General features: G+C 38.1%; 1 protein-coding gene across 1 annotated transcript in view; it reads left to right on the top strand.

Moving 5' to 3' along the window:
• The window catches only part of GAREM2 (GRB2 associated regulator of MAPK1 subtype 2), a 1,175,250-nt gene that overhangs the window by 463,212 nt on the left and 687,322 nt on the right, over nt 1-24,716 (top strand). The window contains exon 2 of the mRNA XM_044061617.1: nt 23,202-23,342. Within this exon, the coding sequence (XP_043917552.1) occupies nt 23,202-23,342 (141 nt within the window). The remainder of the gene's footprint in view (nt 1-23,201; nt 23,343-24,716) is intronic.

Genomic DNA, 24,716 nt, shown 5'->3' with positions numbered 1-24,716 from the left:
TTGGCCTCAGTGTGAGTTTTATATTGAGACGTTCTAGGTCATTTTACTTTTTAACTAGTCTGGAGGACTAATACTTTTTTACAAGTACAGAGACCCCTTTGCCTTTAGTGCCTTCACCTAGTGAGGTGGGTCCCAATGTGTTCTGTCACCCAAAACTGGTACAACAGTGTGAGACTTCTCTTATTAGCTGAGCACTAGTGACACATAATGATACTGTGTCCTGTGCCAGTGTGCTAACTCTTGTATTTCTGCAGAGCTAACACACCCTTTTGGACTTGCTGGTTATTCAGGTTTAGCACAGCAGGCGTCATAGCCTGTAACAATTTATTACTTCTTGTAACTAAAGAAGAGAAGAGAAGATTCTACTGCCATTTCTAGGAGAAATAACTTCTATAACAGGACTAGGAACAATCCTTTGAACACCTTGGAGCTATTAGAAAAAAAACAAGCTCAGTAGCCCAGCATTTTAAGACTACACATTCACATAATGACCCTGACTAGTATTTTAACTGTGGTCTTTCATGAGGCGCAACAAAATATTAAAATAGGGTACTTACATATTATCGCAACCAGATTTCCAAGCTGCGATAATTCATTCGGTTTTTCCAAACTATTCCTGTTAACCTTGAAAGGGGTTGTGGGAAGTATGAATTACTAGTGTGCCACTTTGTGTATCAGGCAGAGGGATCACGGTCACCTTTTGTATTCGTGGGTGGCATACTTTTGCGATGTAACTGTCTTCCAATAAGGTAAATGAACAGATTTTTGGGCCAGTTGATCGCTATGAAAAAAACATAGTACAATGTAAGCAGAAGAAGGTTTTGTGGGACCTCAATGCTTATAACACTGAAACAGCTTATTTAGTAAAAACAGCACCCAGATTTAATAACACAGTTAGTACTAACAACATCAAATATTATCAGTACAATGAGATCAGTGGCTTGACTGGAGACACTAGCTCCAGTGTCTGTGCGCATGTACGTGCATCAGAACGTGTGATAGGAAAGGAAGACAATCAAGGGGATTGTCAGCTAGAAGAAGTAAACACCAGGACAGGAAAATCCTTTGCATCTACTAACTTCCCTTTCATTCCCGCAATGGTAGCCTCAGTTTGGAGATGAATTATAACAGACAGGGTGATCCCAAAAACTCAAACTGATGGAAAATGATGAAGTTTTCGAAATGCAGTCAGGGAGGAACCAGGGAGAGGAAATGGTGACTGTATTACCACAGAGTGTGAGTTGTAATGAGTTGTTTACAATCCATTCTTACATTACACCTTAAAAATTTTGAAGTTTGTTGTGAAACAGAGATTAGACAGACAGAAGGCAAGACCGAATGTCCGTTACAATTTAATATCGGTTATCGCAGCTTAGAAATCTGGTTGCAATAATACGTAAGTACCTAAAATAGTTTTACAAAAGAAGGAAGCATATTTTATTATAATTTTCAACTCTTTAGAGCGCAAACAATTTAATAATGATGCAAGCTGGAAATGGCTCCTGTAAAATTATGTTCCAAAGTGTGCTGCTATTCTCACTTCTGTGGGGATAGTGCTTCAGTGGATTTCAGTGTGCTTAAGTGAGTAATTAAATTCTGGATTGTGATTAGCTGGAACTATTTGAAGGATCCATTTAAAATAATGCTAGTGATTTGTTATTCTAAAGAAGGTTACAAAACAGAAGTATCAGACAGTTGCTTGATATTGTAAAAAAGAAGCATGTCTTCATTTTTTTGTTGGTATGTAAACATTTATAAAATTACTTGGACTGGCCTGATATGACCTTTCTGCTTTTCATCTCCACTGTCATGTGTCCTATTCCCTGCAGGCTTCCACATATAGTGGAATTTGCTCCTTCACTATTAGTCCCATAATTTCTCCTACAACTGAAGTCACACTGACAGGTTAATGCTTCCTAGTCTCTGTCGTACTCACACCTTCATCACCTTTCCACTCATAAGACGTGCCATGCTGCCCCACGGTAACGGGAAGGTTAGGTGGTGCTATTGTTAGTTTTCTTCTTGCTTCTCTTTCCTTTCCTGGGTAAATCCAAGCTCATGTCAGTATCTGTTCTCTTGTCCTCCTGTTGGTTTTCTGAGTCCTGTTAGGACCTGTTCCTCTTTGGAAGACCGGGATCACCCCTTATTAATACTGCTTGGTTATGGTAGAAAGAAATCAGTTTTCTTTTACATTTTTTTGCCAGAGTTATAACCTGTGTTTTATTTACCATCACTAGCCTGTTGTAAGTCCTTCTCAGAAATGCACCAATGAACCTTAACACACACACACACACACACACACACACACACACACACACACACACACACACACACACACTAAGATACCAAAGCTATACAGTCTGACATCTGTGTAGTGAACATTAATGTGTCTGGTGCAGTTAAAGTGCAAAGCACTGTGAATCATTTCTGAGATGTGATACAGTGCTGTAGCAGATATGGACAAGGAATATTGAGAGTACCCCTGTGTTGTGTGTAAAATAGTGCATTCATTCATTGCAGAACATGAACAAACCACTTGGGCGATTGTCACATCTGTACTTCCATCCGGCAGGAGGCTTTTTGCTTACGACATACCCATTTTCCACCCACCCTTGCAGACCAAATCGTATGCCTGGGGGTGGGTGTGCAATGGAAATGTATGGTGTAATGCCCCACCTCCACAGTAGTTCATCCATGTCTCCACCCTGTTTTGCTGTTTAGACAGGCCTACCAATGTGCCTTCCACAGCCTCCAGCAGGGATCAACCCAGTATCCCCCACTGGCCCAGCCACCCACCCTGGAATGGTAATGCCCAGTCTTCCGTGCCACTTCTGTCAGTCACCCAAGCTGCTGATTGAACTCGGGTCACCTATGTTGTAGTCAGGGCTTTATCCCTATATGCCACTCAAGTGACCTTTCTCTTATTCAAGTGGTGCTGTTTTCGGGAAATGATACAGGTGCCACATATTTTCATTCTCTTTTACAGAAGGTCTTTCCAAGACAGTACGCAGCACCTCTGCTCATCCTGTAAGTCCAATATAGTTACCTCTTCACTCATTTCTTACTTTGCTGTTTTACTCAAGTCTCATTATGGTTTATCTTATAAACAAGTTAAGAAATTTAGGTTTATAAAAGTTTGTTTGACTTAAAGTGTGAGGTGTAACTATCCTGGCCAGGATTCATGGATCCATAATGCATTGTGAGATCTTCTTATGTTATACTTTCATAAGGCATTGAGAATACTATGGAGAATTCTAATCCAAAACCCCCAGGAGGTGTACTTTTGCTACTGCTACATTAACAGTAAATAAAATGCCCTTATGTACATCTGGCAGGTGGAGGTATTTGATTCACAGACATTTATTCTAATCATATATGCCAGTATTCCTGCAGTATAGCAAATAGGGGGAGGGGGCACCATGCAAACCTGTTTGTGCACGGAATACCTCATGCTTGTTTCTGTGCCAGCTATGTAATGGGCATTTATAACCCCATTGTTCTTCATCAAAATTTACTTGAACTGTAACTCAGTAATATAATTCCCTGCTCATGCCTCTCTGTTGTTGAAAGACAGACAGTCTTCCCAAGCTTCCCATCCCACTGACAGCCCCAAGTATCACGTCATCCTTCTAGTCTCCTTGCTGTCTCTGAATGGAACCTCCAACTCTCCAAAATCAGTATTTAAGACCCAACTCCTTAGCAGCAATTTTTCTTCACTGGTCACTCCCTTTCCAACTCTCAGTGATGCACCTCTGGGTCCTGCAAGCCCTCTCTCTCAGCCTAATAGAGATTAAAGTCCCTTGCTGACATAACTTCTCTCTCAGCCTCTCAGGGATCAGTACCAGTGGCGTCTTACCTTGGTGCGTCATGAGTAACTGAAACTGACAGCCTTCCCTTCAACCACACAGTCAGTAATTAGAGTCTTTGGCTACTCACTGGCCCTCACTGTCCATGATCAGAGCTGCCATCCTACTTGACTTACCTCCTGGTAGTGAGCAGAGAAAACCATTCTACTCGCTTAATGTTGTCATCAGTGATAATAACAGCTTTACTTTCTCTGGCTCCTCAGCCCTTTGTGTGTATGTGTGAGCTAGTGACTTGTCCAGACCCTGCACTTCCACACACTAACCAGCCCCACAAAAATTATGGTGTGCATGTTCTCTGAACTCCACAATCAGTGTGAGTAATAATTATGGGGAACCATCAGACACTACCAGTGCCTCGCCTTTGAACTCTCATACTTCTGTGTCCCATTCTAGTTAAACCAGCCTTCCCCCTTCAGACTGAGCGACCAGCCTGGGACCACAGCTGGTACAGCAGTTATCCATCTTTGTGGGAGAAGGTGAGGAGAGCAAGGCATTCCAGTGCCCCTGCTAGTACAGTGTATAAAGGCATAATATATATGTATGCAGGTTCCCACAAATGACACTTTAAGTTGCCTGTCCACCATTCATGTGCATGCATCCTAGTGGGGTATTGTATTGTCTCCTAGCTTCAGTTAAGTGGCACAGTGTCAAAAAATCCTTCAGGCTCCCCCCAGGTTGGTGATCTGGCCAATGTCCACTCAAGCCTACTCCTCCCCTGCCATTTGGCCACCAGCTTCCCAAGAAGCTAATTGATCCTTTGTCTCTAGCCTTACTGATGAACACCCTGCCATGTGCCATGGGGTGACTACATAAAGTTCACATTTTCTGCATCAGTTAACTGTTAAGGCTAAATCACTGCACTGTTACAAGAATCTGTCAAGTTTTCAGGCATGTTGCAAACAGACATACACTTTTGTAACAGGCCTGCTTGACCAGTCTAGTCTACATACTTTCCTGCTTACTGAAGAGGCTATGGATTCTGCGTAATCCACAATCAGATTCTTCCTATCTCAGAAATAATCGTACCAAACATTCTAGAGATCCCAGATAAACATTACTTCAAGGCTTTTGAATAATTATTCTTGTTTCATTTGTACTTTCATCATGTGACCTCATAGTTTTGCACATTAGTTCTGTAAATTCCTTTTCAGAATGATGCTGTCTTTTTAGTTTTTGTGAATTTAGATGCATTTCCTGTTTCAGTTTTTTGTCAGAACTACTTCCACCCTACTATTTTACTTTGTGGGAAGAGGATTTCCAGAATTGTGTATAGCACTGCCACAACTGTCTGCATTGTTAATAACTGTCTATGAAGGTCAGGATGCCATCTTGTTTTTTGTTGTTGATGCCTCTTCCAGTGCCTTAGAAAACAGTTATACTTCCTTGATCATTTCTAATATTACTTATCTTTAGATCATTTGATATAACCTCCTTCCCATGAGCCCTTTCTTCTCCCGTGTACCCTTCCCTTGGAGTTGTTAACTTCCACTGGATTCCTGTTTGTCATATACATTACTCGTATTTTGTTTTTCTGAACATGTTACTGCTATTTCTTCCATACTTCCCAAATCTTTTTTCCACTCTCATCTTGTGTACTAACCCATTTGTAGCTTTTTTGTGACAGCTGCTGAAATGTTTCCTTCATGACCTTCTGAAAAGTCACTTATTATCAGACTAGTACGCCTTCATAGTGGATTCATTTACTGTCACTTTTTGCATCTTTTTGTCCATGCAGCTGCCCGATCTCTTAAACCATGACTTTTCAATACCTTTCTCTTCAGGTTTTAGTATCCTGTCTGCACTTGATTTATTTGTGGGGTGACTTCTTCCTCATCCTGCTTACTTTTTGCCCAGTGACCATTGTCATCATGCTATTGCTTGATGGAGTCCAGGACCAAGATCACCTGAGACCACCTGCGGGCCTTAATGCATAAATTATTCTGCAAACTTCAGAGTCCTTGTATTGAAACCATTCAAAAGTAAATGCATTGAGTGAATAATCATTCCATTACATAAATTAACATAACAAGAACAAATTACAGTAATTAGAGGTAAGTGTAGATCATGATCATCATGGTTTTTATTTATTTATTTATCTATCTGTTATTTGTTGGCCAGGTAGGTGAGCTTGTCCATTGGCCCTTTTCAAACACAACTTGAACAAAGTATAGTAGCCTTGTACAAAATTGTAGATGTTTATAATTTTACAATAGCAATCAAATGTTCTGTATAGTTGTAACAAATCTGATAACTAAGAGTATAAAAAATGGTAAATGTAAAGACAGCAAAATTTTATATTGACGTCAGACATTGTAAGTCGTTTACCAGCAAGTAACAAATCTGATATTCTGTTTCCATCTGCAATCTTTGACCGCTATTACAGAGGACATTACTGAGTAAGCGCTGCCCAAAAAGACAATCTTTATGAGACCAGATGGTTTAAAGTGGAATACTTTCATAAAACAAAATGATGCAGATTATACTATTACGAGTGCTATTTAGCAAAATGCTATCAACAGCTTTACAGATCCACATTTGGAAAATGGCAAGCATTGATCTAATCTGCAAAGGTGCCAGCAAGTTTGGAATTAAAGTACAGGCCACTTGTTCTGATTGTCTTTTCTGTGTGTGGAACTTGAGAATTGGTTTTTAATTTGTATAAAAAACAGCATATTAATCTTTAGATGACCTTTACTTGTTAGCATGATTTTATGACTGCAAGATCTTTTTTCTTAAAAGTGCTTTGTTCATTCATTATAACATTAACCTTGGTTCAGTCAGGTCATTTTGTCTCTTTCAATATGTTAAGGGCCTTTCATACCATTCTTCTTTATAGATGCATTCATAGTTAAATAATTTTGGTATAAACCCTTGTATAATTACTTAGCTTGCCAAATGTTTAAATAACCGCACTGTCCTACCATTAATAATACCCTTTTCATCCACTGTGTGTGAGATCTCATTCTTAAAGTCAGTACCACATGTTTTCCTAAAGAAATTAAAACAATCAAGACCAGATCTCTTTTTGGAAGCAAATTAAAAATTGTCTTATGAATAAACTAAATGTACATGTTTTATTACGAGAAGTTGATTTAATGAAAGACATTAAATCTCTTTGTTACACTTCATGCAGGAATTTTGCAGGTTCTCCACGGGCTGATTTTCTTAACATGATTAACTAATGCACACTTAGGCTTCAGATTTAAATTGTTTTTCATTGATTATTTTGATTCTTTGGATAACATTTGCATGTTTTACATAGCTATGTTTTTGTTTATACAAATACTTTACTAGATTCTCTTTGCCAGATGTATCATCTCTCACTCCGCATTTTATATTTGTTAGATTGTTTTTTATATTGCTGTATTACTTGTATTACCCATCTGTTAATTGCTTGTATTTGCCTGTGATTTCTTCTTTGCCTTCTTATTGCCTTATGGCCAGGGACATGACTGAAAAATGAGTGCCGGAATTAGCGCTTGTGTTCTAACACAAGCAAATGTGGATAAATACAGCACATTTGGTTATTGCTGTTATAGTTTGGCAGATATTTTCTTTCCATTTTTAGTCTATTTCTCTGCTGCATTTTGCATAGAAGTACATTTGAGCAACTACTAGTTCTGTAACATGCAAGTATCATTAAGAATGTATACCACTTATTTTGATTTAGTTTTGCTACATTTTATTTTTTGTAATAATAAAAGTTATTTATTTTCTAAAACAGTAGAAAAGATGCTAATACTGACCCTCTCTGTTATTTATGTAATGCAGTATAAAGAGAGGCATATGTTAGCATGAGGGAGATCGAAAAATAAAAACACTAAAATAAATACATTTCTTGCAAATACATGGTCTTACATAGGCTTCCACCACCCAGGCTACCAAACCAACCCCTCACCCATAATTAACAACAGAGGCCATGACTCGACTCCCTACTCACCCACCTTGTTAGAACTCGAACGCTATGTAATTATCAAACCTACCAATATTAGGCCAAATGATAAACATTACTACAAACTTCTACTCAAAGCCCTCAAATTCATTACCACTCTGAATCACAGACTAGCCACAGATGGTGATATCCACCCCAACCCTGGCTCTTCCCCTCCACTCAATTGTAATTCCACCCTATCCTCCCCTCCACTTCTCAATCTAAACTCTAGACCCTTTAACTCTCTTCTGACCTGTCATCTAAACATCAGAAGTGTAAACAATAAGATTCACAACCTACATGCCCTTTTAGCTACTTGTTCCCCAGACCTACTATGTCTCACAGAAACCTGGCTTAAACCAAGTACGAAGACACACAGATAATCCCACCAGGGTATGATATACTAAGAGCAGACCGAATAACTCGTAAAGGTGGCGGTGTAGCCATACTCTACAAAAATACATTACAAATCTCCCTTGCCTCTCCACAACCCTCCTAACAAACAATGCCGAAATTCTACTTGTAAAACTTCAACCAAACAAACATAAAAGCATAAATATAGCATGTATTTACATCCCCCCAGGCAACAATAATAACAAAACCTTAGAGGACTTTCTCCACTGGTTAACTCAAACTCACCCTCAGGAATCCATAGTGTTAGGTGACTTCAACATCGATTGGAATTCCTTCTCATCTAGCTCCCCATCTAGCAGCATAAATCTACATGGCTTTTCTCAGCTCATATCCACTCCTACCAGACTAGGTAAACCCCAAAACAAAGACAGCATCCTGGACTGGATCCTTACTAATAAAGATCCTGACCAGTACTCAGCAGGTACTCACCCAGAGGACATGAGTGATCACTTACTCACCTATGTTATCAAATTCAAGAAAATCACCCCCCTTCTTACAACCATAAAAAAAATCAGGAACAATAATAAATTCAACGCCTCCATTTTTCAAACTGAACTTAAAGCCCACAACTGGACAATACTCAAGTCTCTTCCTCTTGAAGAGGCAGTTATCTACTTCAACACCACCTTCCTCAAGATTCTAGATTCCCATGCTCCAATACGGTCCATTAGAACTAAAACCAAAACCGCACCATGGCTCTCTAAGGAAACAAAATCCAAAATCCTATCTAGAAACAAGATGTGGGTCACAAGGCATACCTCTAAAGACCCACACTCCCACCAAACCTTCCGGCAACTTAGAAATGAAACTAAAAGAATGATCTTAAATGATAAAAAACTTCTTCCTCCACCTCCAACACAAACACCTTAATAATCCACAAAAATTCTGGGCAGGCTTAAACAAGCTCCTGCATCCAGGCCAGGCAACCACCCCCACTCCAACAACTTGCAAACAACAGTGCCCTGTAAACATTGCTAACACATTCAATAGTTTCTTCACAGAAACTATACAATCCCTGGCCACACAATTCAAACAAACAACCAGCCCACTCCACTACCCATGCCAGCAGAATACTACAACTACATCAGATCATCTATTTACCTTCGATCCAGTACCCATATCCTTTATAACATCTCTTCTTAAAAAACTAAAACCCACTAAGCTAGCAGCTGACCTTCTCCCAGCTGAGTTTCTGCAAAAAGCAGCTGAGGCCATTTCCTATCCTGTCTCCATAATCATAAACCGTACCTTGTCAGAAGCCTTCATCCCTCCATATGGAAAATGTCCCACATTATTCCTCTCCATAAAGGTGGTAGCTCACTAGAGCTAACCAACTACAGACCTATAGCTATACCCTCACCCCTGGCCAAAATTATGGAAAAGTGTGTCCACAAACAACTGATGGAACACCTCACCAAAAATAAAATTCTAGCTAACTCCCAACATGGCTTCAGGCCAAATCACAGTACCACATCAGCCCTACTATCCTTTTCTAATACCATCAATAACTTCAGAAACAATAATAAACTATCATCTGCTCTTTTCTTAGACCTCTCCAAGGCCTTTGATATGGTGAACCACATTCAACTCCTCCATACATTAAAAACTATCACTCAGCAATTCCACACTGAAATGGTTCCAATCCTACCTGTCCAATAGGCAACAAGCTGTTCTATGGCAGGACAAATTATCTACATGCCTACCTGTTACACTTGGAGTTCCCCAAGGATCTATTCTTGGCCCTCTTCTCTTCACCATCTTTGTTAATGACCTGCCCACAATCACCCCCATGCCACATGCATTCAATATGCAGATGATTCGACTATCATCAGCACTGCCTCCAACCTGGCAGACCTCACTGCTTCAACCCAAGACACCTTCAACCTAATAGAAAATGGTTCTCAAGTCGACAACTAGTTCTCAACCCCAACAAAACAAAACTACTTACTTTCTCACCCACTAACAAGACTCTTCCCCCCACCTTCTCTATTACATCCTCCAATGGAATCACTATATCACCAGAAGCTCACACAAAGCTATTAGGTGTTACCATTGATAACTCCCTTAAATTTGACACCCATTTCAATCTTACCATCAAAACCGTCAATAAAAAGCTTGGCTCTCTCTATAAAGTAAAACACTTTCTCACTCCTCATGCTAAAATTACAATTGCCAGCACACACCTACTATCAACTCTTTTCTATGCCTCCCCCCTCTTTACAAACCTAAACAAGACAACCCTTAACAAACTTGCTTCTTGTTACAATCACATAGCTAGATTTGCCACAAATTCCACCTTTAGAACGCACCACTGCACTAACTTGAAGCAACTAGGGTGGTTAGAGTTTTCCAGCCAACTCCATTTCAACCAACTCAAAATGGCTCACCAGATACTGTATCACCCAGAGAAAACACCAGCCCTGAAAAACATCATTCACCCCTATATTAACCTGCAATCTTTACGCTCCTCCAATAAGATCTTAGCTCAAACTACCAAAGCCAATAATTCTGCTGGGGATTCTCTATTCTCAAACTTTGTAGGTAAAATGTGGAACTCCCTACCGACCATGCTCACCTCAGAACCCTCACTCCTACAATTCAAAAAAAAGCTTAAACCCCATCTCAATGCTCTCTGGCAATGTCCCTGTTCCAAACCTGATTAACCACTATCATTTACCCTTCTCTTACCTCACTATCCTTAACCGCTTTTTAACAAGGCGCCTCGCCTTTGTAACTGACCTATGTTTTTTTTATATGCTGCTGTTGTTTTTTTTTTTTTTTTCCCAAGATGTGATGTATCTTGATATTGTATTTAGAACTCAACTATCTTCCTTTTTTTTGCATTAACAATGTTCATATGTCTGTTATGTACTTGGAGCTTTTCTCCCCGGGCCTCCGCTGAAAATGGACATGTATCCAGTCGGACTCTCCCGGTTAACAAATGTAAAATAAATAAATAAAATAAATAAATAATAAGTAGCATATTTTTCCTGAAACATTTATAGTGGTTGCTGTGAAATTTATCTGTGCAATGGCCATTTCATGAATTGTGTAATTATCAGTTAATTTCCAAGGAAAGTCACAAAGTTTCAGAGGTGAGAATGGCAACATGACATTGCAAACCATTTTATAGTAAACTAAAATAGGAAAACAAACTGTGCAGACCACCACTGTCCAAAATGAAAAACTATTTAATTTTACACACACTTATGTATGATAGTATGCATCCTAAACACACTTATAAAATATAGTAAGAGGCCAAATAAGCAGGGCATCAAGGTTATGTAGTAAAGACAGTGACTTTGAAGAAGAACTACAGAATATGAAATATATTTTTCAAAAGAGAGGCTATGATGGAAAATTAATAATAAAAGAAGTAACTGAAGATAATGTTCATAGAAAAGCAAAGTTAGCCCCGATAATGGAATTTAATCCCCTTGGTGAGGAGAATATGAAGAAAGATAAAAAAGCAGTACCTCTTAGAATGACATTTACTTATAGTAATAATGTACACGGAGTATGTGAGATAGTGAAGAAAAACTGGCACATACTCTTATCAGATGACAAAATGAAAGAAATAGTAGACGAGCAACCTAAATTTGGTTTTAGAAGAAACAAAAATTTGAAAGATATTTTAACACAAGAAAAGAATAATCAGAAGAGAGGGGTTATTTGCCAAGTAGGTACAGGACAATGTGGGTTATGTAAAGCATGTCCATTTATCAATAAGGAGACTTCATTTGAACACCCGGTTACTGGGAAACTGTATCATTTTAAAGCTAAAGCCACTTGTAGAACCGTAAATATTATTTACATAGCTGAATGTCAACAATGTACAGCATTTTATGTAGGTAAGACCAATAATATGTTTAAAGTCAGAATTTTGCAACATCTTTCCTGTATACAGAATAAAAACATACATAATGCCCTCTACAAACACACAGAGGGCAATAGTGGTCATCAGTTCAAATTTAGAGCTATTTGTAACATTTTACTTAATAAAAGAAGGGGTAACATAGGTGATATTACTGAAAGAGAGGAAGTAAGATGGATCATTGAGCTTTTAGCTCATAGAACACCAGGACTTAATGAATATATTCCTATGAAACCCGCCCTCAGAGAAAGGAGGGTGCAATATAAGTTTTGATTGGCTAGTCTGGAATTAATTGCATGTTTAAATAGTGAATCAATTGTTCTTCCGTTTATCTGAAGAAGGGCAAAGCCCGAAAGCGCTTATACTTGTTGAATATTGCCTGTAAAACTGCTTTTATCGCTTTTATTCAGTTCAAAATTAAATCGTGTTTCATTTTGGACAGTGGTGGTCTGCACAGTTTATTTGCCTTATAGAATTTTGTACTCTGCAGACCTTTAGTCGGTCTACCCCATTTTTCTTCTTTTAAGATAGGAAAACAAACTGTATTCTCAGAGTCACTGGTTGTAGCCTGCTTGTAGCTGGTTGTGAGCATAGGACTTTAAATTTGAGTCAAACTTTTCTTAGTACTTTTTATATTTCCAAAAATTGGGTTTTCATTAACTTCAGGCTTATTACTGAAAGTCCTTTATCAGTAGTGAAGTTAGGGACATTGTGTCAAGTGCCCATTATGATTGTTACAAGTGTACTTTTTTTTAATTTAGTAGAAGAAATGGTTTAGCAAATGAGAGTGTGTCGCTTAAACACTTACAAAGCAGTCTGTACTTTTATAGAAAGAGAGAAAAGTTGAGTTATTTTGATGTGCAAGATGGAAAATGCATTGAATGTTATACTGCTAAAGGATTGTTACAGATGATAAGTTACATGGTCTCAGTTCATAAGGATTATTTTATCATGGTGAGAGCTAGCCACTGACTGGGTTATTAATGAGCTCCATGATAGATAGCCCAGTGACATAAAGGGATAAAGCCCTGACTATGGCCCAGGCAGCCCAAGTTCAACAAGCATTTTGGGTGCTTGAAGGTGCAAGCAGAGATGATGGGCATGCCTGTCATAGGAGAGAGGAGGAAAAGATAGCTATATAGCCGTCCTTCAGAGGAAGGGACAGGGCACATGATCTTGGGGTGGATGTATGGCACACCAAGCTGCCGACTGGCAGTAGCCTCAACTGAGCAAGTGCACAGGGGTATGCATTGTAGAAGGGAAGACAGTGTGGCCCCCATCATGATTCAGGCTGCATGTCCACTACCTAAGGAAGGGGTTGGACTGTGAAAAATGCCCTCATAGCCAGGACTCCAGCACTGACACAAGTAATCCTCATAGCTGCCTGAATGATCTGCTGCAAAATTGCTGTCACTAGTAGACCTGGTGGATGACCCTTACCACTAGGGAGCAAATGAGGTTGAGTTTGATATGGGAAGGCTCGATTGGCAGAAACAGAGACAAAAGATAAAGAAAAAAATAAGGAGCTCAATGGTATAATAAATAGATTTTGTTTTCAGAGTTGATTTTACCAACAGTGTCTCTCAGGGTCTCTCAGGGTTCACTGCTGGGGCTTCTGATGATTAGCCTTTTATTTATTTAGTTATTTATTTATTTATTGCTTTTCTTATCAGAAATGTCCATCTGGGTGCAAGGACAATTGTTCAGTGGAAACCCAGGGAGAAAAGCTCAATAAATTAAAAAAAATAAGTGTACATCAAAAAGTGGGGTAAAACACCAAATTAGAATAATTAGAAAGAAAAACTTAAATTACAGTAGTTTAATATCCATCATAAGATCAAAAACACCAGTTATAATAATTATTCAATGTCAAAGAAAAAAATAAACAATCAGATTTTTAGATCAGGTCACCCAAGTATAAAATTGTATAGGGTAGGCAGTGGTTAGGAGAGGAGCACATGTTAAAAGTGGGAGAGTGGAGTAAGGAAAAAAATAATAAAATGAGATTGATGAGTTACTTAGCCAGAGCACCTGGTGGGTCAAAAGAAAAAAAAAACACAATATGAGAGCTATTTGTATGAGTATTGGGGAAAAAAATGAAAAAAAAGAATTGAGGGGAATAATAAAATAAAGCTACACAAACCTTACGTTAAATATCTATTTGGTATAACAGAGGTAGGTATTAGTCAGGCATTCAATCTCAATTGGCTAACCAGGAGGAGAGTATCGGCAGAGACAGTCGATGATTAAATGAGACTTTGTGTTGTGTTTTAAAGGACTTCAAAGCATTGTCTTGCTTCAGTGGGATGGTGTTCTATATTTTGGACACAGTAAAGGGAGTAAGAAACAGAGTTGTGAGATTTTAACATGAATAGTAATAGCTTGTCAGTAGAATGTAGAGATCTGTACTATGGTGTGCAGTTTTATGAGTAATTGGGTATACTCTGGATAGTGAAGTAGTTCTAACCATTGCAGTTCTGCAATGGTCGTGTAGCAGTGGGATCTATGAGGGAGATTACCAGCACATTTTGCTAACTAGTTGTAACATTGTTCGTGCTTGTTTATTTGGGTTACTGTTTTATCGCTGAGTATGGATACAGAGTAGAGGAATGTGGGCAGAAATTAGTTTAAGGTGATGTGTTTGCTTGCAGAGTCAGTCAGATATGGTTTAGCTCTGTAGAGAGAGCTTAGCTTCTGTTAGGTTTTTTTTCACTATATGTTGTATGTGGTATACATAGTCAAATTACATATTTTCATCTATATAAACACATCAGAGTTTAGTATGTGTGACAAACTCAGTTTTCGAATTGCTAGAGGAAGTTATTGTAAATGTTCTTATGTTGCAAATTGATTGCGGGTGAAAAGAATTAGCTTGGATTTGTTAGGGTTGAGAAATAATTGTCGGTTTAATTATTCAATGTTACTATTGAAATGAAAGATTCCTGGGTCAGTTTTAGTAAATTGTCAAGTTTATTGGCCGAACAGGTAAGGGTGGAATCATTAAGGAGGCATATTTATTAGCTGCACAAATCTCATTGCTGAAAATGTATAACAGAACAGGGCCAAGAAACGATCACTGGGGAACAGCAACTACCACATAGAGAAAATATGAGAATTTGGTGAGCCATTTAGCTGCTTGGGATCGATTAGAGAGGTGGCGGTGAAAGCAGGATAGTGATAAGTTCATGAATCTTACGTTTGAGAGCTTGTGTAGGTGAATGGAGAGGGAGGAGGTTTTGGAGCCTTAGGATAGATCAAGAAAGAGAGTGGACAGTAGGTCACCTTCAGTCCTTCTAAGCTGAACATGGTGGTAGTGGTGCTGTGGCAAGGACAGAATCATGATGAGATGAAGAAAGGAGAGTATTTTGAGTGATACGATGTAATAGTTTGGTCTGTATGCATTTTTCAATTACTTTTGATAAGTGGTCTAGGAAAGCAGTAGGTCTACAGATTGAGAAGTTCAGTGAAAATACCACCGTTGTATAATGGGAGAATAAAGACTTTTTTCACCAACAGAAAAACATGTCATTCATTCATTTATGGGGTAGCTTGTTAGGACAGAGAGGGGGTAGGCCATGACCTCAGCTGCAGTTTTAAATATTCACTGGTAAGTTGTCAGGAAGTGTGGAGGTGGGCTTTCATTTAAACAAAAGAATTTTTATGATAAACAGTGAAGAATGGCTGGAATGAAACTGTGGGGATGGTTAATGAGTTGTTGTGGAGTTTAAGAAGTACAGAGAGTTGACTTAATGAGTAAGGAGGAGACTGAATAAAGAGAGAGTTAAATAGGTGAGAAATATTTTCTGAGTCAATTTCAAGTTTATTTGTAGATGTGGGTTGTGTGAAATGAATGAAATTAAGAATTTGATTTATGGAGGGAAAATAAATTTTGTATAATATGTTTTCTCTAATTTGATATGATAAAACTGCCCTGCTATACCTTCACTCATTCACTGGTACTGTCCCAACTGCCCCCTAAGATTACCTGACAAAAACCTTACAGCTAAACACAAATTTAGCAATACTGTTGTCCAACTCTATAGATAAATAGTGGAATACGCTCCTTTCTTACATCAGACAGTTCAACTTGTGTAGCTCATTTAAACATTACCTAAAGTCTGATCTTCAACTTTACTAGAGCTGTGAATGTTTTTTCTCATCAGACTACCTCCCTGGCATTACTTAAATAGCAAAGACAAAATATTACATCTCACCATGGTTCTTTAAACACTCTAGCAAAAGTTAAACTTAGAACTCTTCAACTATATGGCCTTAGTATTTCTCTCTATTGTTCCCTTTCCTAACCTCTCAATTTCCAACTCACTCATTCATAGAAATGCTATTTCCCTAGACCCACTATTCATATTCCATTTGCCTCACGTATTATGAGAAGTTGTTTTAAACTTCATCTAAATGTAAAATATGCGTTACTTTCTAATGCATGTTTGCTGCACATAATGTATTAAAATGTATGACAGTCCATTTACTGTATTCTCTTGAAACTCCCTTTAATGTTATTACCTTGTTCTAAATCATGTCTGCTAATGCTTTTTTTATAGTTTTCATTTTGATTTTAGCATTATTATCTTCAATAATGTCATGCAAGTTTTCAGTGTTACTATTACTGTTTTGGAGATTTTTCTCCCCAGGCATCCACTGAAAATGGACACTATCTCAGTCGGATTTTCCTGGTAAATAAATGTTAACAAATAAATAATAAAATAAATAAAGCTTGTTTCCTAAGCTGTCTGAATTGTTGAATTGACTGTATTTTATTCTCGGACCAAATCTTCCAGGTGTTGTCTATTTGTTTAACAGGTTTTGTTTCTGGACAACCAGTGGGCAGAAATGGATTTCAAACTTTTTTTTTCTAACTGGGGCCTGCTAATTTAAGATGTTTAAAAATATTTTATTGAACTCTGATGCAGCTTCATCTAGAGGGAGGTGTTTTATGTCCTACCAGTTACAACATTTAAGTTAGAGATGAAAATATCTTTATGAAAATGCAAGAGATTATCTACTACATTGAGTTGTGGTTGTTTCTGTGTATTAATATGCCTTTTGATAAAAGTGGGGATATGGTTACTTAGCTTGTGAGGGTTCCCGAAGAAAAATGTTTATTTGAGGAGAAGGTAAGAATCTGGTCACTAATGGTTCCCTTGTCACTGTTTTTGTTTACATGAGTTGGGGGGGTCATTTTTGTAGGATCATATAGGTTTATGACATGATCGGGGCTATTAGAGGAAAATTAAAGATGGTCAGTGTTAAAGTCACCAAGTATTATTTTTTACCGGGGAGATATTTTATAAGGCTGAGTAGAAAAAAATATCAGCAGTATTCTTATTATTTCCAGGGGGAATATAAGCACCTGTTATACAAAAGGTTTTATGATGGTTGGGTTTGAGAAAAAAAGATGAGGATTTCAGCATTTCCAAACTGGAGAGGGTTATAAGGTGAATGATGAACTGTAGTGTATTTTTATAGAGAACTGAAACTCTTCCTACCTTTGTGTGTTTTCAGTTGGCCCTAATAATATTACCATCTAGGGGTAAAATTTTGCTATCTTCTCTTGCTTTAGTCATGTTTCCGTTAATGACACTATATCAGGGGAGTGTTGCATTAGTCATGCATAGAAGTCTATTCATTTGTTGCAAATGCTTCTGATGTTCATGTGATGGATATCTATCTATCTATATATATATATATATATATATATATAGGGTGGAAAGTTTAGCAGGGTGCTGAACAAAGGAGAGGGTGTGAAGGGTGGTGATTACGTTCACAGGTTGAAAGGATCCTGTTGTGTTAGGGTGGATGCCATTGGTTAATTTTAGGCTCTGAGTAATGTGGTGACATTGGAGTAAGCATTTTGTTTTGTCTGTATTTTTCTAGCTTAGTTTGAAGATTATGGTTATGCATGCTGTGTTTGAAAAGGTCTGCAGTGGTGGAGGAGAACAGGATGGGAGCTATTATGGGTAGATTATGAGTACTGTTTGTTAGCTGGGCTTGTGAGGTAGTGGGTAGGTAGTAAATATGACTTATTTGTATGTAGGGCTGAAATGATGTCAAGTTGTGTGCAAGTAAGAATACTAGCGGGATAAACAGTTGTCAGTTAAGAATACTAGCGGGATAAACAGTTGTCAGTTAAGAATACTAGCGGGATAAACAGTTGTCAGTTAAGAATACTAGCGGGATAAACAGTTGTCAGTTAAGAATACTAGCGGGATAAACAGTTGTCAGTTAAGAATACTAGCGGGATAAACAGTTGTCAGTTAAGAATACTAGTGGGATAAACAGTTGTCAGTTAAGAATACTAGCGGGATAAACAGTTGTCAGTTAAGAATACTAGCGAGATAAACAGTTGTCAGTTTATCAGGGTCAGTGAAGGTGAGATCATTTTAATTGCTAGAGGGTTGAGGAAGGTCAGAATAGGAATTTAGAAGAGAGAATTTGAATAATAGAAATGGACGGGGATTCAAAAAGAATAATAGCTATACATTATATAACGGAGCAATTAGGATGTTCGATAGTGTTACAGAAAAAGGAAAACTGGTAGGAAGGTTATTAGTGTTAAAGAAAACAGAAAGCATCTACAAAGGGTACATTTATGACAAAGTATAGAGGGGTGTGCAGCAGAATGACAGAGAGGAAAGCGGCTGTTGGTTGAATTGCAGCTGTTCCATCAGAAATGTGATAAGAGCTGATTTATAGAGAGGTGTGTAGTAGAATGACAGAGAGGAAAGTTGCTGAGGATTGAACTGCAGCTGTTCTAGCAGAATTTATTAGAAGTGCAGAAACAGGAGGAATAAGTAGCTTGAGGGGTGATTTGTTTGATGTTAGAGGATGTATTTTACACAGTTTGGTAGAGCATTTGGTGATGTGAAGAGGGAGTAGAGACAGTAGATTAAGTGGGGGTAGGTGAGAATTAGGGGTAGGGGAGGTAGGTGAGAATTAGGGGTAGGGGAGGAGAAGTGGAATAAAGCATAAAGCTTGTGAATGATGCGGTGCCTACCCAAGCCAAGGAGCTGGTTCTTTTCCAGAAAAAAAGTCTGTTTACCCTATTAATTAAGCTAGCTGTAAACTATGAAAATCAGAATTTAAAAATTAAATAAAAATGTAAACATGTAACAGGTGGAGGATGCTATTATGAAAAAGGTCAGAAATGAGGGAAAACTGTCATTCGGTTTATAAAAAATCTTCACATGGAGAAAAACAAGAAGGTTATACAGGGTTACATCATTGGCTGGATGACCACTTAGCAGCTGAGAAAGGCAGACACCACTGATGTTATGTAATCTCTACTGAAACAGTGGATTAAAAATGGTAACCTACACTGCTATATCATATAGAGTGTAGTCACAACTTTTGCAAAGGTTTCATTGTCAGAAATAGAGGGTATGTACTCAAGTTTTACAATTTGCAGGTGCTTTCTATTCATCCAACAAATGCTTTGCAGAACAAAAAGTCACCAGTGAGAGAATCCAAAATTATGCTGCAATGATGGATGTCCAGAATTGTTATAAACTAAAGGCCATGGTCTTTATTATTTATTATGGCCTTTATGAAGCTGGACCAGAAATGTGATTATAGTAACAAAAAAAAAAAAAAAAAAAAAATCGGAAGTGCAAAGTTTACAGTAAACAGCTTAGTTTGTTTATAAGTAGATTTCAGTAATTTGTTAAATTTGAGTAAAATGACAATCTACAGTTGCACTTTAACAAATGTAGTCATACATTATGGTAAAATGGGTTACAACAGGGACTTGAAACCTGCCAGATCACCTTCCTCAGAACTGCATCCATCAATTCACAAACCCCTTTTCCCATTTTTGCACACGGAGTCAGGGTGCCACTTCAACAGTGACAATCATCTAGAGCCAGTGTTCACACCACCAGGTATTTAGCCCTGCCACAGCTGTTCTTCCACACTGCTCACTCACACATGCACACTCATGCCCATGGCCAATTTGTCTTTGTTTTTGTATTGTAATACATCTTAGTTGTAAAAGAAACATACAGTTTCAGCACAAATCTTTAAATACAATACTACCTCCAGCCCACCTGAAGATTCTTTATTTGTTGGCCACATATTGCATAACTAAAGTTTGTTCTATATTTTCATTGTTTCAATTATTTCACAAAAATGGAACTAGGACACATGCAAGAAAATTCATGAAGTGGTTTCCATCACTTATTGAGTCTTGCTATTACAACAGAGTATTTACACGGAATGAGTTCTCATCCTTGGTGATTGCTAAATGACAAGTTAAGCCTGGGATTTAAAGCTTTATACAACATTGATTTATATTTTGTAGTATCACTTGAGCTTTACTTCCCAGATGTGAACACTAGAAATATATAAACTCTGTTTATTTTTCAGCATAACCCAATTATAACATGAGATACATTTTCTACACTACAGATACTTAGAATTTAAAATAAATAAGTAATGTTTAATAATTGAATGAATGAATAAAAATAAATAATGCTTTATCCCATGCATGGGTCCCTTCATAATTATCTGTGGTATCATCCCAGTTATTCTCTTGAGGGGTAATATTTAATTATTCACCATGAGATGGATAAGGCCAATCTAACACGAAATGGGAGAGGTTAATTCAAGCCCCAAAAGAGATATTGGCTAGGCTTAAAAAGATCTACATAGTACTTACCTATGACCTATGAACCTGTGATACAGGAAATTAAGGCTTATGATCACTGTCACACATTTTCACATTAGCCTGGCACTTATTCCAAAATTCTTGATAGCCTTAGGTTCTGAACTAAGTATACTGTTTATGAACCTATATTTGTATTTTTGAGGCTGCATTGTTACAAGAGTCCCATAGAGATTTCCAGGACACATGCAGAGATCAGCAATTGCTTACATTCAACACTTGCTAAGCACAAAGCTTTTGTTTACCCATAAAGTGTAGCTATCTTGGAGTTATACACCCAAAAGGAGGTTAATATCAGGAATGGATAAGGTGTCAAGGATAGACATTAGCATCCCTGAATTTTATATATAAAGTCATTTTATTTTTGTCCTGTCTTTCCACCTTCCTCAAAAATGAATGCTCTGATACAGCTTTCCATATGCAGAGGATAGAGCTGGCTAGTGTCCGATAGCCTGGTTTAGTTTTTCCTTTGAAGAAACTGCTAACTGCATCCAAATGTTAACCTGATGACACTAGAATTATTGTGTTATGCCCATTCCTTAAATCTGCTGTGCAGTTCCTCATATACCATTCCATCCCGTAGCTATGCACAGACAGCCTTAACTGAATCAGGAATCAAGACTGCTGGACTCTTTTGCTACAACCCCACCAATGTAAAGACCGCAACCAAATAGAAGAAGAGATGTTAGCAGTTATACAAAGGATATAAGTAAAATAGTCTAAAGCCTAGTGAAGAAGATTTAGGAAAACCTGCAGCATTGCTTATCTCTCATGTGCCCCCATGTACCATCACTTACCATTTGGTATAGCTTTAGTCTGTGTCAGTGATCATCGTTTTAGAAAAAACAATGCTTCAAGACACTTCCATTGAAATGGTTCAGATCTGCAGTGATTTTAACTTACTAAAAAGTGGTCTGACCTCATAGGAAATTACATCAGTTAAGAGAGTGCACAGCCTATAGGAGGCTTGCCCCAGCTTCACTCTGGACTACAGATTCCAACCCATTTCTTGGAAAGACCTCATGCCAGGACTCAAACGATTCGCAGACATGTACTCCATTCATTGTGTACTGTAAAGAGAAGTAGCATGTGTTGCGATATTCCAGACTTCTGAGTCTGATTTGAGTTTCCAGGTCAAAAGATTAAAAATGTTTTTTTGAAAGGAGATGGACATTGTCAAAAATAAGGCTGTCCACAATGTCCACATTTTGGCAGACATTTCCTGCTATCAGAATGCTACTGTATATGCAGGACATGTACATAGCAGGGGGAGCAAAGTCATATTAACATTATTAACATATTAACAGCAGAGGAGCAAAGTCGTATTAACATTATTAACATATTAACAGCAGAGGAGCAAAGTTGTATTAACATTGTTAACATATTAACAGCAGAGGAGCAAAGTCATATTAACATTATTAACATATTAACAGCAGAGGAGCAAAGTCATATTAACATTATTAACATATTAACAGCAGAGGAGCAAAGTTGTATTAACATTATTAACATATTAACAGCAGAGGAGCAAAGTCCTATTAACATTATTATATTAACAGCAGAGGAGCAAAGTCGTATTAACATTATTAACATATTAACAGCAGAGGAGCAAAGCCATATCCTTTGATTATTAAATGGCAACAAGGTGCAAAAAAGGAGTGAACACTGAAATCAGTTAGAGACACAGGATCTTGTTGATGCCTGATAACTGCAGATAAAATTTGTCAGAACTTTGATATTTTCATGACTCAAGAGGAAAGAAACATGTTTATGGTTGTTTAGTTAGCATAGTATTGTTGACTTTTGCCCAGGTTTCCCTTTGGGAATCTTTCCTTATACAATTTGTTTTCTTTCGAAGATAGTACTTGAATAAGGATGAAAACTTTTCATGTTTTCGTTGCATAGCATGTCACATCATAGAAACAGAGCTTTTAAAAGCATGACTGGTATACCTTATTTGTATAATCTGCATAGCTCTCAACCTCTTAGCGCAAAAAAATTCCCAAATGGGGAAATGTAAATATTGCTCTTATAAACTTAGAAAGTTGCTATAATAAAATATCTTTTGTTACCATGCATTTTCTGAATGATATAAAGTCTGAAACTCAAATCAATGTCATTGTTTAGTGAATTCATTCCTCACTAATTTGCAACAAAAATCCAGAACAGCACAGATTTTCTGAGGAATAGACCAAAAATATGAGTCAAAAATGTGGACATTCTGAGAAAATCTGGGCAGTTGAGAAGTATGAATCTGTGAACACATTCTATTCTGTTCTTAATTAGTAGTCATTCAAATTGCATTGTCTGATTACTTCTATGTATGCATCAGTTATAGATTTGTTCTCTTTTACTAATTGAGCTAGTGGTAAGATATAGCAGCTCTTCTGGTGCACTTTGAATCATGGAGTAAAGCTCTCCCATAATTCTTTGTGATTTCAGGGGAGTATGTTGAAGGTGTGTCAGAGCAGGATGTTATCCTGATTCACTCCTGCAGACAGTGGACAACGGTGACTGCACACAGCCTGGAAGAAGGTCATTATGTCATTGGGCCCAAAATTGACATTCCACTCCAGTACCCAGGTATGTTGGCACAATTTGTGCTAGTTGTAGTTTCAGCCTGTGCCTCTTAGACTGGAGAGACAAGATGTATTGTTGGTGATACTGTGCAATAAGCAGATTTTTGAGACCATTCAGTGTGGTTTGTTAGATTTCATTTAATGCCATAGCGCCTATATGAATACAGCAAATACTTTCTAAATCCACACATTTATTGAGGATTTCACAAACCAAGATGAGTTGGGAATGGTTGTCATTGGAGACTTGTAAACCAAATTGAAGACAGTGGAATCATGCTAGGATCAGACTGCAAACAGTGCCTTTCCATTATCTACCTGGGGTCCAATGGTGGAGCACCAGTAGTAACAGTGGATTTAAAGTGGGCTCAGCAATGCTGCATACTGACTTCTTGGAGATCTTTACAGTGAGATGCTGAAGGATGACTAGGAAACAGTCGATGTCTGCCTAGTGAATACACCAATCAGATGCTGCAGAGAAGTAGTATCTGTCCTTTGCAGACAGCAGCTAGGACTTGAGAGCAGGTTCTGGCTATTTGTGTCTCACGCAGGAACGAAAGTATGAGATTCCTAACCAGAGCTCCATCACACAGACAGATAAGGTAAAGAATGCCGTGTACTTCTCAGCCTGGAGAAAACGTGGGAGAGGGAATAGCAACGTGCACAAGTTCCTTCACAGCACATAGTGAATGTCTTTCATCATAGACAGGAGCATATGTGTTGTGTCTGCACAGCTCCAGGCATCTGCAGTCACAGTTATTACAGAGGACGTGTGTAACTGAGTGCTAAGGCAAATACTAGCAGAGAAGCCCCCCCCAGCCTACACCTGACTCTGACAATGCCAGATTGAGTCTTCTGAATGGGAGGATTGCTGTATCTTTGGCAGTGGAAACTGTTACAAGTATGCTGAAGCAGATCCAGTAGCAATGGGAAGTCAGCGGGTTACATGCTTTAACTGAGTAAAACTGCTAAAGCTTACAAAACAAGGAGTGTAACTAAGTTAGCTAAAAAGATAAAATGTATGTTTACCTGTAGGTGGTGAGCAGCAAACTGTTTTGTAACAAGTGTCTTGGTTTCATTAAAGTTGCTTCTGGTATTCTTTGCTGCTCGCTCACTGACATGAACAAAGAAGGCAGAGAAGGCCCACATTATGAGTATCATCTGTATAAACTTTCCTTAAAGCCCTTGTGCGTGAAACCATTGTAGAAATCAGTACAACATTTAAATAAAATGAGAAACAGATTAACAAAAGCCTGTGACAGGAGGCAGTTTGTGACTGGCTGTGTGATACGTCAGCAGCGGCTGTGGTTTGTTAAAACAGGAGCCCTTGTGAGCTGTCAGACTCATTACTGTGGAGTAGTGTGTGATGCTGGTCTGACGA

Source organism: Protopterus annectens, chromosome 2.part0, assembly GCF_019279795.1.
Source record: "Protopterus annectens isolate FY-2018-M chromosome 2.part0, PAN1.0, whole genome shotgun sequence".
Classification (NCBI taxonomy): domain Eukaryota; kingdom Metazoa; phylum Chordata; order Ceratodontiformes; family Protopteridae; genus Protopterus; species Protopterus annectens.
The sequence above is the reverse complement of the archived record's forward strand: the minus strand, read 5'-3'. Positions and strand labels throughout refer to the sequence as shown.